Source organism: Podarcis muralis, chromosome 3, assembly GCF_964188315.1.
Source record: "Podarcis muralis chromosome 3, rPodMur119.hap1.1, whole genome shotgun sequence".
NCBI classification, from domain to species: Eukaryota; Metazoa; Chordata; class Lepidosauria; order Squamata; family Lacertidae; genus Podarcis; species Podarcis muralis.
Window position 1 is genome coordinate 25135867 of NC_135657.1, and position 15377 is coordinate 25151243.

General features: G+C 46.0%; 1 protein-coding gene across 2 annotated transcripts in view; it reads right to left on the bottom strand.

Annotated features, from left to right (window-relative positions):
- KCNH1 (potassium voltage-gated channel subfamily H member 1) overlaps positions 1-15377 on the bottom strand; it is a 226247-nt gene that overhangs the window by 174399 nt on the left and 36471 nt on the right. For both annotated transcript variants that reach the window (XR_013392151.1, XM_077925556.1), the window contains exons 4-6: positions 14690-14818; positions 6167-6285; positions 4375-4767 (exon numbers count right to left, since the gene is read on the bottom strand). Coding sequence is in view for 1 of the 2 variants with exons in the window: in XM_077925556.1 (XP_077781682.1) it covers positions 4375-4767; positions 6167-6285; positions 14690-14818 (641 nt within the window). In the remaining variant the exon portion in view is untranslated. The remainder of the gene's footprint in view (positions 1-4374; positions 4768-6166; positions 6286-14689; positions 14819-15377) is intronic.

Here is a 15377-nt window from a genome sequence, read left to right on the forward strand (position 1 = left end):
GTACCTGAGTTTGCTTACTTCCTCCCTCTCAATCCATTTTCCCTCAGTGCCAGGCCTTTTTAGCTTGTAAGCCTGAGGGGACTGCCTTTTGTTCTGTTTTTTAAGTGATTTGTAAGCTGCTCTTGGAGCCCCTTTTGACTGGGATGAAAGAAGAATTTGACTAAATAAGCAATAAATAATCTTAGGAGTTGGGGGTTCTAGACTCCTCTAATCCCTGGATCCAGCAACTGTTAAAAGCTAATCAAGCCTTCTAATTCTGCGAAACAGCTAAGCTAGCTTTCTGGATGAAGTGACTCAGTGCGAGTCAGCAATCGGGAGGGGCTCCCTCCCTCAGCAGATAAAGCCAGAGCTTAGAGTAGAGAGTTTGGGCAGTGATATGACATAGAAGCAAAACAGCAAGTTGGGGAGACAGAGAGACACAGCAATGATTGCTTTCTATTTGAATCCAAGGCTGTGGCTATGGGAGAAACAAGACCTTCTTGGGGTGCTAATGCTATGAACCCCTCCATCGTAAGCTCAGGTTGTATATACGTGTAAAGAAACCATATATCATAAAGACACCACAGTCTCCGCTGTGCCTCATTTCCAAAAGGAAACACGAACCCTGGGAAAGTGCCTGGGACCACTGGAATCTTGCACCACGCAGAGACTGGGGTGGTGTGCAACAAAATTATTTCATTCTTCAGTTGAGAGACTGGTCATCTAAATGCTCTCCACTGCAGCTGCCCTCCCCACCCACCCAAACACACACACACACCCAGAACGAGCATTTCAGTGTGTTGTTTCTCACCATCTTCCTCTCAGGACCACCAAAGGAAAAGCATCACCTAGAGAAGCAGAGGGTGCTCACACACACACACACACACACACACACACACACACACACACACAACAACAACAAGCCCCATTCAGAAGGGGCTGAATATTTGGAGGATCAACAGACCCTGACTGGTGTCAGAGGGAGAAATCGAAACCCTCCAACATCACAAAAGTTCTCTGTGAGGAAAGAGAACAGCCAGAGCAATGAATCAAAGATGTAGTGATGCACAATCACAGAAGGATAGTCCTAAAAAGCTAGTGATAAACTCAAGAATCCTACTGGCTCTAGAGGACTGTGAACCTGACAGTACACAAAAAAGAAGAAGTCCATTGCTGTATCAACACAGATGAATATGTGGATCAGATCTGAAAACATTAAGTTTGAGGTGTTGTGAAAAATCAGTCTCTAATGGGTCATGTAGTCATGTAAAGGTTTCACTCGTTTACTTGCTAGAGCATGCCAGCAAATCAGATCTGAGTCTGATCATTTTTAGCACAGCTCACTTAATCCCCGCACCCAAAAGTCAGTCAGTTGCCATGATGCATGTGACTCAGCCAAAGGGGCTGGAAGCAGGTGCCTGTGCTGGATTTTGTTTCTGGGCAGGGGGAAACAAACAGGCAGCAGTAGCAGATTTGTCCCAGAACTGAACTCAACACACTTATTGAGGACACATTCATGCCATATATTTAAAGCACTAAGACACCACTTTAACGAGTCATGGCTTTCCACCAAGAACTCTGGGAGCTGTCGTTAGTTAAGAGCGCTGACAGCTGCTAGGAGACCCCAATTCCCCTCCCAGAGCTACAGCTCCTAGAAGGGTTTAACAATCAATCCTTCTTCGGAGGGAACTCTGGGGCATCAAGAATAAGGGGGAAGCCCACAATCAAGTGAAATGTATATGCTTGGGAATTTAGGATGCTGCCTTATATTGAGTCTGACCATTTATCCATCTAGCTCAGTGTTGTCTACAGAGGCTGGCAATGGCTCTCCAGGATTCCACCAGCATTCTTTTATAAATATAAGAACACAGTACCTATTTGTGTGATGCTGGCACAAAACCCCCTGAGCAAACACTATGCAATGGAATGAAATATCATTATCCCCCCCCCCCATCTCTCTTCGCCCCCTGTCCCCTCTCTTCTCCCCCTACCATATCATGTCTATGACAGAAGGGTCTCATACCAAACACAAATGAACTGTGAAAAAGACTCTATGAATTGAAATGGTATGCTATACAGGCAGCCCCTGTTTGCGCACGTTCAATACGTGCATGACTGTGTAGATGCGCATCGCGCTGAACTCAGAAGTGACCCAGATGTCATTGAAACGTCACTAAAAGGGCAGAATGGGGGTGTTAGCAGGCTTTTCCCATGGGTTTTAGTAAAGGTAAAGGTACCCCTGCCCGTACGGGCCAATCTTGACAGACTCTAGGGTTGTGCGCTCATCTCACTCTATAGGCCGGGAGCCAGCGCTGTCCGAAGACACTTCCGGGTCACGTGGCCAGCGTGACAAGCTGCATCTGGCGAGCCAGCGCAGCACACAGAACGCCGTTTACCTTCCCGCTGGTAAGCGGTCCCTATTTATCTACTTGCACCCAGAGGTGCTTTTGAACTGCTAGGTTGGCAGGCGCTGGGACCGAACGACGGGAGCGCACCCCGCCGCGGGGATTCGAACTGCCGACCATGCGATCGGCAAGTCCTAGGCGCTGAGGTTTTACCCACAGCGCCACCCGCGTCCCTATTCCCATGAGTTTTACTTCTACACAATTTCACCTGCGCATGCATGCCTCGGAACATAAACAGGGGGCTGCCTGTATGTACTTTTTTGCTTCACAAGAAAACCTTTCATAAAACCTAATTTTTAAAAATACAGTCATACCTCGGGTTACAGACGCTTCATGTTGTGTTTTTTCGGGTTACGGACCGCCGAAACCCAGAAGTACTGGAATGAGTTACTTCCGGGTTTTGGCAGTCAGGCATGTGCAGAAGTGCTAAATCGCGCTTTGCGCATAAGCGCCGAATCACAACCCGCGCGTGCGCAGATGAGCCACTGCGGGTTGTGAATGATGTGGGCTGCGAACATGCATCCCACATGGATCACGTTCGCAACCCGAGTGTCCACTGTAAATGAATAAAACTGACCCAAAGAAGGGGGGGAGCAGCATTCTCTCCCAGCCCCTAACATGCAGATGCCAGGTATTGAACCTGGGACTTTCTGCGTGCAAAGCAGATGCTCTGCCACTGAGCTACAACCCTTTCCCTTACACACCCACACACCAGGCATCAACATAGTACAGCTGAAAAGACACCCAGCATATGGAATCTAACATGACCCAGAGACACCGCCTCCTACTCACAACTCCAAGCAGCCAAGCAACCACTTGAGCAATGTCAATGTAGCCTGGGAAGGGAGAAATTTCCTTCTCCTGTGGAATTGCCTGTTGAAGAATCCAGAGCTGAAGCCTCATCTAGTCGCTGCTTCTTCCGGTAGTTACTTCTCAAGCAGTCAGAGCCAGGTGTTCCCTTTGCAGCATCCGGGGCAGCCCATCAATGAGGCGAGGTCAAGCCATTGGCCTCAGGTGGCAGATCTGACCGCCTGACCCTGCCATTCTGCTGCTGCCAGACCCAAGAAGGCTTCACCCACACTGCCCTCACTGTTCCCATGGCACCAGCGCCGCTGCCAATGTGTTGCAGCGGCAGTGTGGGCCCAGCTACAGGTGAGGGTGCAGTTGCAGTGGCAGGGTGGGCAGCAGTGGGTGCAATGGCAAGGCCAGGAAGGAAGGAGGGGTGGCATCCAGGCCTTTTGCCTACAACGGCAAAACATCCCAGGCTAGCTCTGGCAGCACCGCAACTCTAGAATTTGTTCCTTACCAAGGTTCGTCAAGTTTTTCCATGCTGCATTTTTCAAAAAGTTGGTTAATTATTTGCTTTCCTGCCCCATGGCTTTTGATAGCTGTTGGTTCGATGCTGGATGGGAAACTTTCCATGGTCTTATACTTTCTGAATTGTTAAAATGTGATCTGGAAGAGTGTGTGTACATGGCTACTGTTTAATTGCAAGCCATCTCTGGCATCTTTTGAACCTAATATTTTAAGACAGATGAAGTGCTTGCTGAAACTGGAGAAGCCATCATGGAAACATGGGGCAGGCAGTGACTTTTTCCATCAGTTTTGACTATATACTTTTTGCATTCATATGTTACAGTGATAAAGAAAATAAAGCTGCACAAAAATGCTTAATGAATCTGGGGACTAAAGGTCATTATATAAATCTCAGTCTCAACGTTTCACGAGGTATTAGCTTATTGCGCCTCCCATTGCCTGTAAAACAAACAAATCTATAAATACTTTTGTGAAGTACTATTGTGAATTGATTGCAATTTCTTGAGAATTTGCAATCAATTAGTGGTTGCAGCCTAGGAAGGCAGAATGACATTTATTTAAGCACATGTGTAGATGGAGAGCAACTAACCAACTTTTGTTGTAAAAAGCCATTTTTCTCTCCAGTCAACCGATCTTGGTAAATGATTAGATGGCAGGTGGAAACAAAACTCACCTCATCAACATTCTCAAATGCGTTGATCACATCATACGGCAAACAGGACAGAAGGTCAATGACAAACCATGTCTTCAAGTAATTCATGCGAATCAGTTTTGGGTCAGAGATCACTTCTCCAGCTGGCCCAACAAACGTGGTGTGGAAATTAAGCACAATGTCAACCAGAAAAATGACGTCAACAATGCTGTCCACTACCAGCCAGGCCACATTGTTCTGTTTCGTTTTAAAGGAGACGTTGTAAGGGACCAAAATAGCCGTGTAGAAGGTTAAAATCAGGATGACCCAATCCCAAGTGGTCTTGAAAACACAGTAATGTAAAATGATATGTGGTGGGGTCTTTGGTGCCTCTTGCTTGTACTGAGGGAGGATTTCAGAGCCCAGTTGCAGGACCTGCTTGGAAAACAGGAAGAGGAAAAGCCTTTCACTATTAAAAAAAACAAAACACCATGCTTTTTTCCAATTATCACATCTTTCCTTAAAATAAAATAAAAGGGCTCATGATGACTCCTAGAGCAATCCTAACCATATCTATGCCTTCTCCTGAATCAAGCCATTGTTCCATTTAAGCTCTGCATTGTCTTCACGGACGCGCTATGGCTCTGCAGGGGTTTCCAGCAGGAGACAATCCCAGCCCTACCTGAAGATGTTGGGATTGATGCACAGCAGACGTTCTAGCTTTCTTTCTGGATGTTTTCCCAAGTATCTGTTACAGTTGCTCTTGCAGACTTAAAATCAAGTGCTGCTCCTACATTTGTAGGACCATTAGGAGACCAGAAGCATTATGGGCCCCTCAGCACAGTTAGGCTGCGCCCAAAACACATCTGACCCCTTTCAAAGTCCCCTTATGCTCTTTTTCCTCTACAACATCTACTGGTTCCCAGTGTGCTGGAATGCACTGGAGCTTAGACATGGGCTCGGCGATATAAAAATAATGAAAGCAGTATTTAACTGGCAAATAATTATACACATCTCATATGTGCAGAACATACTGTATTATTTACAATGAATTCACCAGCTGTCCTGGTTTAAATTCATGTGAAGTCTAATCCGATGCACCAATTTAGCAAGGAATTGTCTAGCAAATAGTATATGGCCTACTTAAAGCAGAGGTAAAATCGCAGCAGCATTGCTTTCTATGAAAAAGTCAATGCGCTGGCTCTCTGCTTGGACATTTACTTAATGTTTCCAAGTGTTAGCAAAGTCAATGATATGCAGGCATTTATCAACAAATCTTAGGACCTGCTACATTCAGATTTGGCAGATGCATTCTTATAAGGCGCTCCAAGAGCTGCACCAGTTCAATGCTTCCAAATGTGGCCCACATTTGAGGCCAGGTGAGGCACCTGCTTCAGGACCCAGGGTTTAAGGGACAGGATGAAGGATCTAGCGCAGAAGACCCGACTCAGGATAGATCAGGGAATGAGTCTGCCTCATCCTTGCCACTGCTGCTGCTGCTGCTTGAAGAATTTGTCTCCAAAGGGTGTTGTTCTGGCACCATGATATCATAACACTCAGAGGGCACTAGAGGCCCAGTGCGGTTGTGGAGATTATCCCTGCCCCTCCACACCTCGAAGTAGCTCATCTTGCAACACTCGGCAGATACTGATGGGACACTAGCTGCAGCAGGTGGAGTTTGTGGCCCCCTATCAATCCCCTTGATTTCCCACCAATTCGCTCCAAGCAAACATCCCACAAATAGACCTCCTTTGTCACTGGAATTCAGGTGAGCCGTTCCCAAGAGTCGGGCGCTATTGATTCAAGTGGTCTTGCAATAATAATCACACGTTACCTCAGCAAGCCGGGAGTGCTTGTGGACGTTCTCTCCTTTCTGTACGCTTGGAGCCAGCTGCTGCAGGACTCCCCGACTGCTGGTGAGTGCACGGGTTAAGCGAGCAAACTTTCCCCAACCTGAAGGTGATGCAAGAAATTGCACATCGGTTATTACAAACAGCCAGATATATTGTGCAAAGCAATTCTAGGAATATCCTGAATCATCCCCATTGTTCTGTCCCATCCGATTTCCTTGAGAAATAAACATTTTTTCCTTGCTTTCCAGAAGAGGGACAGTATTTGTCTGTGGTACAAAAATAAATAAATAAATAGCCCTCGGTATACTTGAGATTACATCTGTGAAATCTAGTGGGGCTTAATTCTGAGTAGACCTGCATGGGAGTGGGAATTCTAATCTGAAGTAGCCATGGCGAAAACTGAAGCAGGTCAGCCCTTATCCCAGATTAGATAACACTTCTGGCTCAGCTGTGTCTGTAGCAGCACTGGCTCTGTCCACTGACAGATAACCCCTGCAAGAAAGGCAGTTCTCAACAGGAAGGGGGAAAGGTTACCCATCCCTGCTCTAATACATTTACTCTGCTGTGTTCAATAAGAAGGATTCTCTTTAATGAAGTAACAGTGCGATGTACAGGGCATATAATGGCTTGTTAAAAACAACCAATGAAGTAATCAACCAAGCAGTGATTCTGTGTGGCTTCTATTCATTTCACTGAAGTGACAGGAAATAACTATCAGGGTTTGGATGGCATCCAGACCATCACCACTCCTGTCACATTTCATTTCTTATTTCTTCCTCAAGGTGTCTATCCTGGTGCTTATATGGTATTATTATATTATTATATTATATTATTATATTATATTATATTATTATATTATATTATATTATATTATATTATATTATATTATTATATGGCTTCGGTCCCTCTTCCTCTCCAACAATAAGCCAAAATTTGCACAACTGCAGCTATGCCCTCCTCTTACCACCTTTCTCCACCAACAAATGAGACACAGCATGGTGAAAAGTAGAGTTCCAACCCTCGGATTATATTGTGAGTTTGCTGCTTTCCAGGACCATGGATTTGGAAGGAATAGCTCATATGTTTATACAAGGAATATGAGAATTCAATGATGAAGTATGTAGGTGAGGCGCAATGTCAATAATTCTGTATATACTTGGGTTTATAAGGCTTAGGGGGTATAGCTATCAATGTAGACCTGATGGCTATATTTACCTCCAAAATCAGAAGCAGTATGCATCTGTATACCAAAACATGAGTATAGAGCATTCTTGGGCGATTGTATCCCACTGGAGGGCTTCCCATGGGCATCTGGAGGGCCACTGTGAGAACAGAATGCTTTGGTCTGATCCAGCAGGGCTTTTGTAACATTCTTATGACATGGGAAAGGACACAGGACACATATCTACTAATTAGATCATGGGTCCATCTAGCTCAGTGTTTCCCAAACTTGGGTCTCCATATGTTTTTGGGCTACAACTCCCATCATCCCTAGCAAACAAGACCAGTGCTCAGGAATGATGATAGCTGTAGTCCAAAAGCAGCTGGAGCTCAGTATTGTCTACAATGACTGGCAGTGGCTAGCCAGGCTTTTAGGCAAGAGTCTCTCCCAGACACCAGGTGTTAAACGTGAGATGTTCTTCATGCCAAGCAGTTGCTTTACCATTGAGTGTGGGTGGGGCTAGGGTCAAGAAGAGGGTAGGCACAAAAGTTCCATGCATCCCAGAACATAGCACTGTTTGCAGCCATGTAGTGAAAGGTATTACACACAGAGAGAGATTAGGAGTTTACTGTGAATGAATGGTAGCAGATCACAGAGTATGATGTAGACTACATCTTCTCTTTGCATGATTGCACTGGAATAACTCACTTAATATTACAGTCTTATTGCAGGTTTCAATTGTGTGAAAATTGCTCTGTCTGCATGGAGAGGAACTCCCATTAGCAGCTTGCCATGTAGAACATAGTTGTATTTTCAGCTAGCTACAAGGTGATTCCTTGTGTTTTTGCAAAGAGTAATTGGAGGAATGAACAACTGCCATGATACTGTAAGACTTGCTGACTCTGACACTGAAGGTGCAATCCTGTGCATGTCTACTCAGAAGTAAGTCATTGTCCAATGGGACTTACTTCTATCTAGATCAGCGTGCTTGGACATGTAATCTAAATGCATGCATGTGGTGGATAAACTGTATTAACCACTGGTGCTGTCCGTGGTGCTGAACCTAATGGCTTGCTTTACGGGCCTTTGTGTGATGATGAGGCAACAGGCCATATCGTTTTTAATTTGTTCTAGATTCATACAAACAAGCAGCAGCTTTTTGAAAGAGAAGGGGGGCTTTTTGCTCAAATGGCATGGCTTCAAACACAAGACACTAGCAATGAGAGTTCCCATTCTAAAAAAAACATCGTCTAAGTGCTTTATCTCACTACAGTCCCTGTATAGCACTGCCTGGTTTTAGATAAGAGAAAGGCTGGAATATTATAGACGAAATAAGAGGATAAGAGTTCTCATCATGCATGTAAAATAGCAAGAATGAAGAGAAGAGAACCGGAGGGAAGGCTAAAATCAGTAACATCTATAATGGAACAAGGACTGAGAATGTCCCCTCGCACCCTGGAATGCAGGAATCCATGTTTACATTCTCTTAATCTTATTACAACACATCACTACAGAAGCCCGAGGAGAGGCATGGCTGTCTCCCATACACAGAAAATAGACAAGGACTGATTATTCTCATTAGTCAGCGAAGGCAAATGAAAGTGCAGCAGACTTAAGACTATAGCACAGAATGCCAATAGCAGGCGAAACAGTTCATTATTTTTAGCAGTGGGGTGACATTAAAGGGAAGAAGAACTTCCAAGGCTGGGGCTACACAAAACCAGGCTCTGTCCACGTGGTACAGCATGAGGATCCAAAGACCTGTGACACTAGATTTTCTGCGGACCTGGTGCTGCCCAGTCCTATTCATACTTACTCTGAAGTCCCATTCAGTGCAGTAGGACTTACTCCCAAAGAAATATATGTAGGTTTACAGTTTTAGACTTGCTTTTTTTTCCCCTTCAAACAACAGCTTCCCCCTCCCTTTGCCACATTACAAGCTGCTTTTGAAACGAGGAAATTTCAACATTAGATCATTCTGTGCCATGGGAAAGAGAGAGGAGGCTGTTCAAATACTTTTTGAAAAGTCCAAAATTGTGCAGAGCTAAGTCTATTGTGTGAACCTCAGCATTTCCCTGGATCAGAGCCTGCTAACATACACATTAGTAAAATGCATCCCCAAATCTCACATTCAGAACACTAAGCCTCATGCACAAGCAACTGTTTCCAACACCACCTTGACCAGGGCTAATCAATGGGGAAGGGCTTCAGCTTAGTGACAGATCACATGCTTTGCATAGAGAAGGTCCCAGGTTCAAGCCCCGACATCTCCAGACAGGGCCAGAAACCCTGAAGAGATGCTGCCAGTCAGTGTAGACAATACTGAGTTAGATGGACCAATGGTCTGATTTGCTTTAAAGCAGATCCCTATATTCCTCTTGCTAATCTGCTGTTCAGGAGTGTCACCACATTCAGGGCTTTTTGCCCTGAGTGACCGATAAGCACTGGGAGCATCCAGCGGTCAATCAAAGTCTGGTTCATTACGACAGTGAACAGCTCATCCAAGGCATGAGCACGACCGACTGTTACTCAGCACAGACCGCATTCGAGTTAACACAAAACCTTTGGACTAAGATTAATTAATTCTAAACTCAGCTCAGAACATAAGAAGGCCTCTTATACTCCATCAGACCACTGGTCCAGCCAGCACACTTTATTCAAGGTAGGGCTCAGTCATCCTCAGCTGCTGCACGACCTGAGTGCAACTCCCCTGGCAGCTCCACAGGGGAGAATTGTCAAAACCTAGGCTGACCATTTGCAGGCTTCCTATACTTTAAGAGGACTTCCTGATTCAGCTGAGCCTTGCTTGAGCAACAAGATGCTCCTGATGTGTTCCTGCATCCTTGGATACTCTTGGGGTTTTTTATCCTGTCTCCTGTTTGGTCCTGTTTGGAACGTGTCCAGAGGAGGGCAACCAAAATGGTCAAAGGCCTGGAAACGATGCCTTATGAGGAACGGCTAAGGGAGCTGGGCATGTTTAGCCTGGAGAAGAGGAGGTTAAGGGGTGATATGATAGCCATGTTCAAATATATAAAAGGATGTCACATAGAGGAGGGAGAAAGGTTGTTTTCTGCTGCTCCAGAGAAGCGGACACGGAGCAATGGATCCAAACTACAAGAAAGAAGATTCCACCTCAACATTAGGAAGAACTTCCTGACAGTAAGAGCTGTTCGACAGTGGAATTTGCTGCCAAGGAGTGTGGTGGAGTCTCCTTCTTTGGAGGTCTTTAAGCAGAGGCTTGACAACCATATGTCAGGAGTGCTCTGATGGTGTTTCCTGCTTGGCAGGGGGTTGGACTCGATGGCCCTTGTGGTCTCTTCCAACTCTATGATTCTATGATTGGTCCTGACCTCCTCTCCAGTCCTGAACACTGGCTGACCCCACAGCAGATGACTGAGGCCCATATCCCAGGCCTGCCATTGTTTGATCCTCAACTTGACAATTGTGCATGGGACAGGAACTGTTATCAGATTGAGGGCCACATTCCCACTTGGGTATTTTTCGGGGAGGGGGCACATCCGGTGGCCTGAGGCAAAAGAGGGCAGAACCTCTGTTCTCTCTCTCTCTCTCTCTCTCTCTCTCTGACACACACACACACACACACACACACTCCATCCAGGCAACCAAAAGGCATTATCAAAGTCTGATGACATATTCCAGCCAAGCAAAAGCAAGATTGTGAAGCAAGGCCGGGGGGGGGGGGTGGCCTGGAGAGAGGAGGTGTGACTGAGGAGGAAGCAGAACATAGAATGAGTCCTAAGGGCCAGATAGAGGGGCTTGCAGGGCCACATTTGGCCCCCCAGCCTGAGGTTCCTCATGCCTACTTATAGTGCCACCACTTGTCCCCTCCCTCAAGGAGCAATGACCTCATGAAAGTGGGATGGAAGGAGCAATTAAAAAGGGAAACAGGAAGGCAGATGCAGCATGCAAAGCTGGAGTAAGCCCAGAATCCTTCCCAAAACTTTTATGGAAGAGTCCAGGACTCATTACGACCTACTGTGGGGCACCTAGTTGGGTCAGAAACGGCATATGACTTTTTCCTATACTGGCTATTTTCACTGCCCTGCACAAAGCTGGGACTTGCTTCAGAGTAAGGACTCTTACATCTCAGTCTCTCTCCCTCTCTCGTAACTGCTCTGGACATTTTTTTCAAGAACCTACATTTAGTACGTGTCCTTCTGCAGATTCCCATTTGTTTCATTTACAAGGTGAACATAGGCAGCTTTAAAAAGCGAATCAGCTCTGTGATGTGCATCCCAAACATTAGCTTATAATTGAGAAGCTTATGGGGTACAGCAGATCTATAATTTCTTTAAACATTAGCATTTCTAGCATCTGCGCTCGAAATGAACAGCAGCTTCTCCCTGCTGTTTCATCTGTCTCCCCCTATGTCATCTCAAGATAATAGGCCCCTCTTCACTTTTGTGAATTTGTCTGTCCCTAGTCACTAACTAGGCACACATCTGCTTCAGTTACTCACAATCACTTGGGCAAATCAATAGCTAACCTTTTAATAGGAAGCTACTCAATAGTGATGCCAATTTCTGTCTTTGGTTGCATTAGCAGTGATCACAGCTATGTCACACAAGGAGCCATAGATCCTAACCTTCCCTAGTTACTTATTGAGTGGATAGCTGCTTTTATCTCCTGTCTTGATTTAAATGTAGCTTCATTGAGGCCTGTTTTAAAGGATTGCATTTGTATTGATTTATATCATACTTTATTGTTAAACCACTTTGAGAGCTTTGTCTAGGATTTAATTTTGCAATCGATAATAATAAACAACAGTAGCAATCCTGAGAGGTATGCATCACACAGAGAAACAGTAGCTTCCTCTTTCTCTTAGAAAGCCATCTAAGACAACTTCATAGCTGAGCAGGGATCTGAACTCGAGTTTCCCAAATTCCAAGCACAACAACTCCTCACTGGGCAGCTTTCTCTAGACTGCTAAATTTAAAAAATATAGAAACCCACCCTTAGAGGGGGTAAAGGGGACCCCTGACCATTAGGTCCAGTCATGACCGACTCTGGAGTTGCGGTACTCATCTCGCTTTATTGGCCGAGGGAACGAGCGTTTGTCTGCAGACAGCTTCCGGATCATGTGGCCAGCATGACTAAGCCACTTCTGGTGAACCAGAGCAGCGCACGGAAACGCCGTTTACCTTCCCACCAGAGCGGTACCTATTTATCTACTTGCACTTTGACGTGCTTTCGAACTGCTAGGTTGGCAGGAGCAGGGACCGAGCAACGGGAGTTCACCCCATCATGGGGATTCGAACCGCCGACCTTCTGATCGGCAAGTCCTAGGCTCTGTGGTTTAACCCACAGCGCCACCTGCATCCCTAATACAATACTGCCTACTCTGATTGGAAGTAACTCTCCTGGGTCTCAGTAAATGATCCTTCTAACTGGTGATGCCAGGAATTGATCCTGGGATCTTCTGTGAGTGCTGGAAGGAAGACCAGCTCCCTGCTGCAAGGCCCATTTCCACTTGGCCTAGGTGGCTCCCTCGGCCAGTGAAGCGAGATGAGCACCGCAACCCCAGAGTCGTCCACGACTGGACCTAATGGTCAGGGGTCCCTTTACATTTATTAGTTTGTTGTTGCCTGTATAGGTTATTCCGTTTTGTAATATTTGATGTTTTGTTGTGTTTTTATATATGCTGTGAGCTGACCAGAGTGGCTGCGGAAACCCAGCCAGATGGGCAGGATATAAATAAATTATTGGTATTGGTATTGGTATTATTCTACATGCAGGACCAATTCCTGGTTTAAGGGAGCCTTTGGAAATGTCATATGCTGCATTTCCCATGGCTGTGGTCACTCTCCCTCTCCAACTTGATGGATAGTCAGGTGTGCACATTTCCCCCCACTATCAGTGTCTCCCCCTGATCCCCGTTGCTGAATGCTCCCCCGCCACACAGAGACACACAGACACACACACAACTGCTAGGAACCTACTTGCTCTTTCCTTCTCCCAATTCTTGGTGAAGTTTACCATGTAGCCCAGAGGTCAGTGGGAGTGGTGGTGGGGTGTATGGCAGCAACAGATCCTGGAGGTACTGTGAGGTGTGCCAGGCTACTGCTGCCCCCTTAACTGGGCAGCTATTTAATTCCTGCACAGCTGGCTTTGCTTCAGTGTATCTCAGGAGAGATGCTATGCCAGGAGCAGACCAGAGGAAACTGTGAAGAAATTCAAATGGTGGCTCCTTGAAAACATCAGCAGAGGCCCTTTTCTCTCAGTGCCAGAAAAGTTTTAAAGGGGTCTCCTGGTTCACTGGAGAAATGTTTCAGAGGTGGTGGGCCCTGCAGGGGTCTCAGAGCCCAACCATGGCATATGCAAATGCCATTTCTGTCCACTTGCAGTGTTATAAAGGTAAAGGGACCCCTGACCATTATCTCCAGACGTGGCCAACTTTGGGGTTGCGGTGCTCATCTCACTTTATTGGCCGAGGGAGCCAGCATACAGCTTCCGGGTCATGTGGCCAGCATGACAAAGCCACTTCTGGCAAACCAGAGCAGTGCACGGAAACGCTGTTTACCTTCCCGCCGGAGTGGTACCTATTTATCTACTTGCACTTTGACGTGCTTTCAAACTGCTAGGTTGGCAGGAGCAGGGACCGAGCAACGGGAGCTCACCCCGTCGCAGGGATTCGAACCACCAACCTTCTGATCGGCAAGTCCTAGGCTCTGTAGTTTAACCCACAGCGCCACCCACGTCCCTGCAGTGTTATAGTCTCTCCCCATTATACTCTTAAGGCCACATTTGCACCACACATTTGAAGCACTGTGATACGACTTTAATTAGTCATGGCTTCCCCCAAAGGATTATGGGAGCTGAAGTTTGTTGAGGTTCCTGAGAATTATTAGGTCAATCATTCCCTCTTCTCTGGGAACTCTGGGTATTGTAGCTTTGGGAGGCAACTAGGGGTCTCCTAACAACACTCCGCGTTATAAAGGCTTTTAACAAATACATTGATTTGTAGTTACTTCAGTCTGATTCTTAATCATTCTATGGACAGAGCAAAGAAATCTCTGCAAAATTAGGTTACACTGAATTCTAAAAAACCAGAATACATACAGTGGTACCTTGGTTTACAACCATAATCCGTTCTGGAGGTCCGGTTGGAAACCAAAACAGGTTGTAACCCAAGGCACACTTTCACCAATGGGGCCTCCCCCCCAAAAAAAAGGGGTTGTAATCCAGAAAAAAGGGGGGACATGCACTTCTGGGTTTGACGTGGTTGTAATCCAAAATGGTTGCAAACCAAGGTACCACTGTATATATTTTAAATATGCATTTGTGTTCCCCCCCCCAAAAAAATAAAGAGCCAAGAACAAACCTTTGCACGAATCATCCTCTATTGGCTGCTTGAAAGCTGTTATGTCACTGAACGTGCAAAGAAACAAAACAACTTTGTCCTGTTCATTTCGAATTGGAGCAATTTTCACAAAGAACCAAACAGGAGTCCCTGGGGGAAAAACAACACACACAAAAACTGGTCAATGACATAAAAGCTGTACAGCATGCCAACCATATTGTTTTACAGGGAGAGGCATTGCTTCAGCAAACAAACGGAAGGACAAAAGGTTATATGGTGGCAGCAGAACAGCAGAAACAACTGACTGCAAACATATACCCACTTACCTGGGAATGTGCCCCATTGAATTCAATGGGGCTTACTTCTCAGTAACTTGTAACAGCATCAGTGGACAGCATGTGGTCCACAGGTCACATTCACCCTTTGACTGCTCTCTGTGAGGCCCACCAAGCCCCAGGGGGCCCCACACCACACATTTAAATCACTACTATACCACTTTAACAGCCATGGCTTCCCCCAAAGAATCCTGGGAGTTGTAGTGCGTTGAGGGTACTGAGAGTTACTGACCCCTACTTCCCTCACAGAGTTACAATTCGCAGAGTGGTTTAAGAGTCAGACTTTCTGCCCAAGAAACTCTGGGAACTGTAGTTCTGGGAGGGGAAGTCTTCTAACAATTCTCGGCACCCTTAGCCAAGCACAGCTCCCACAT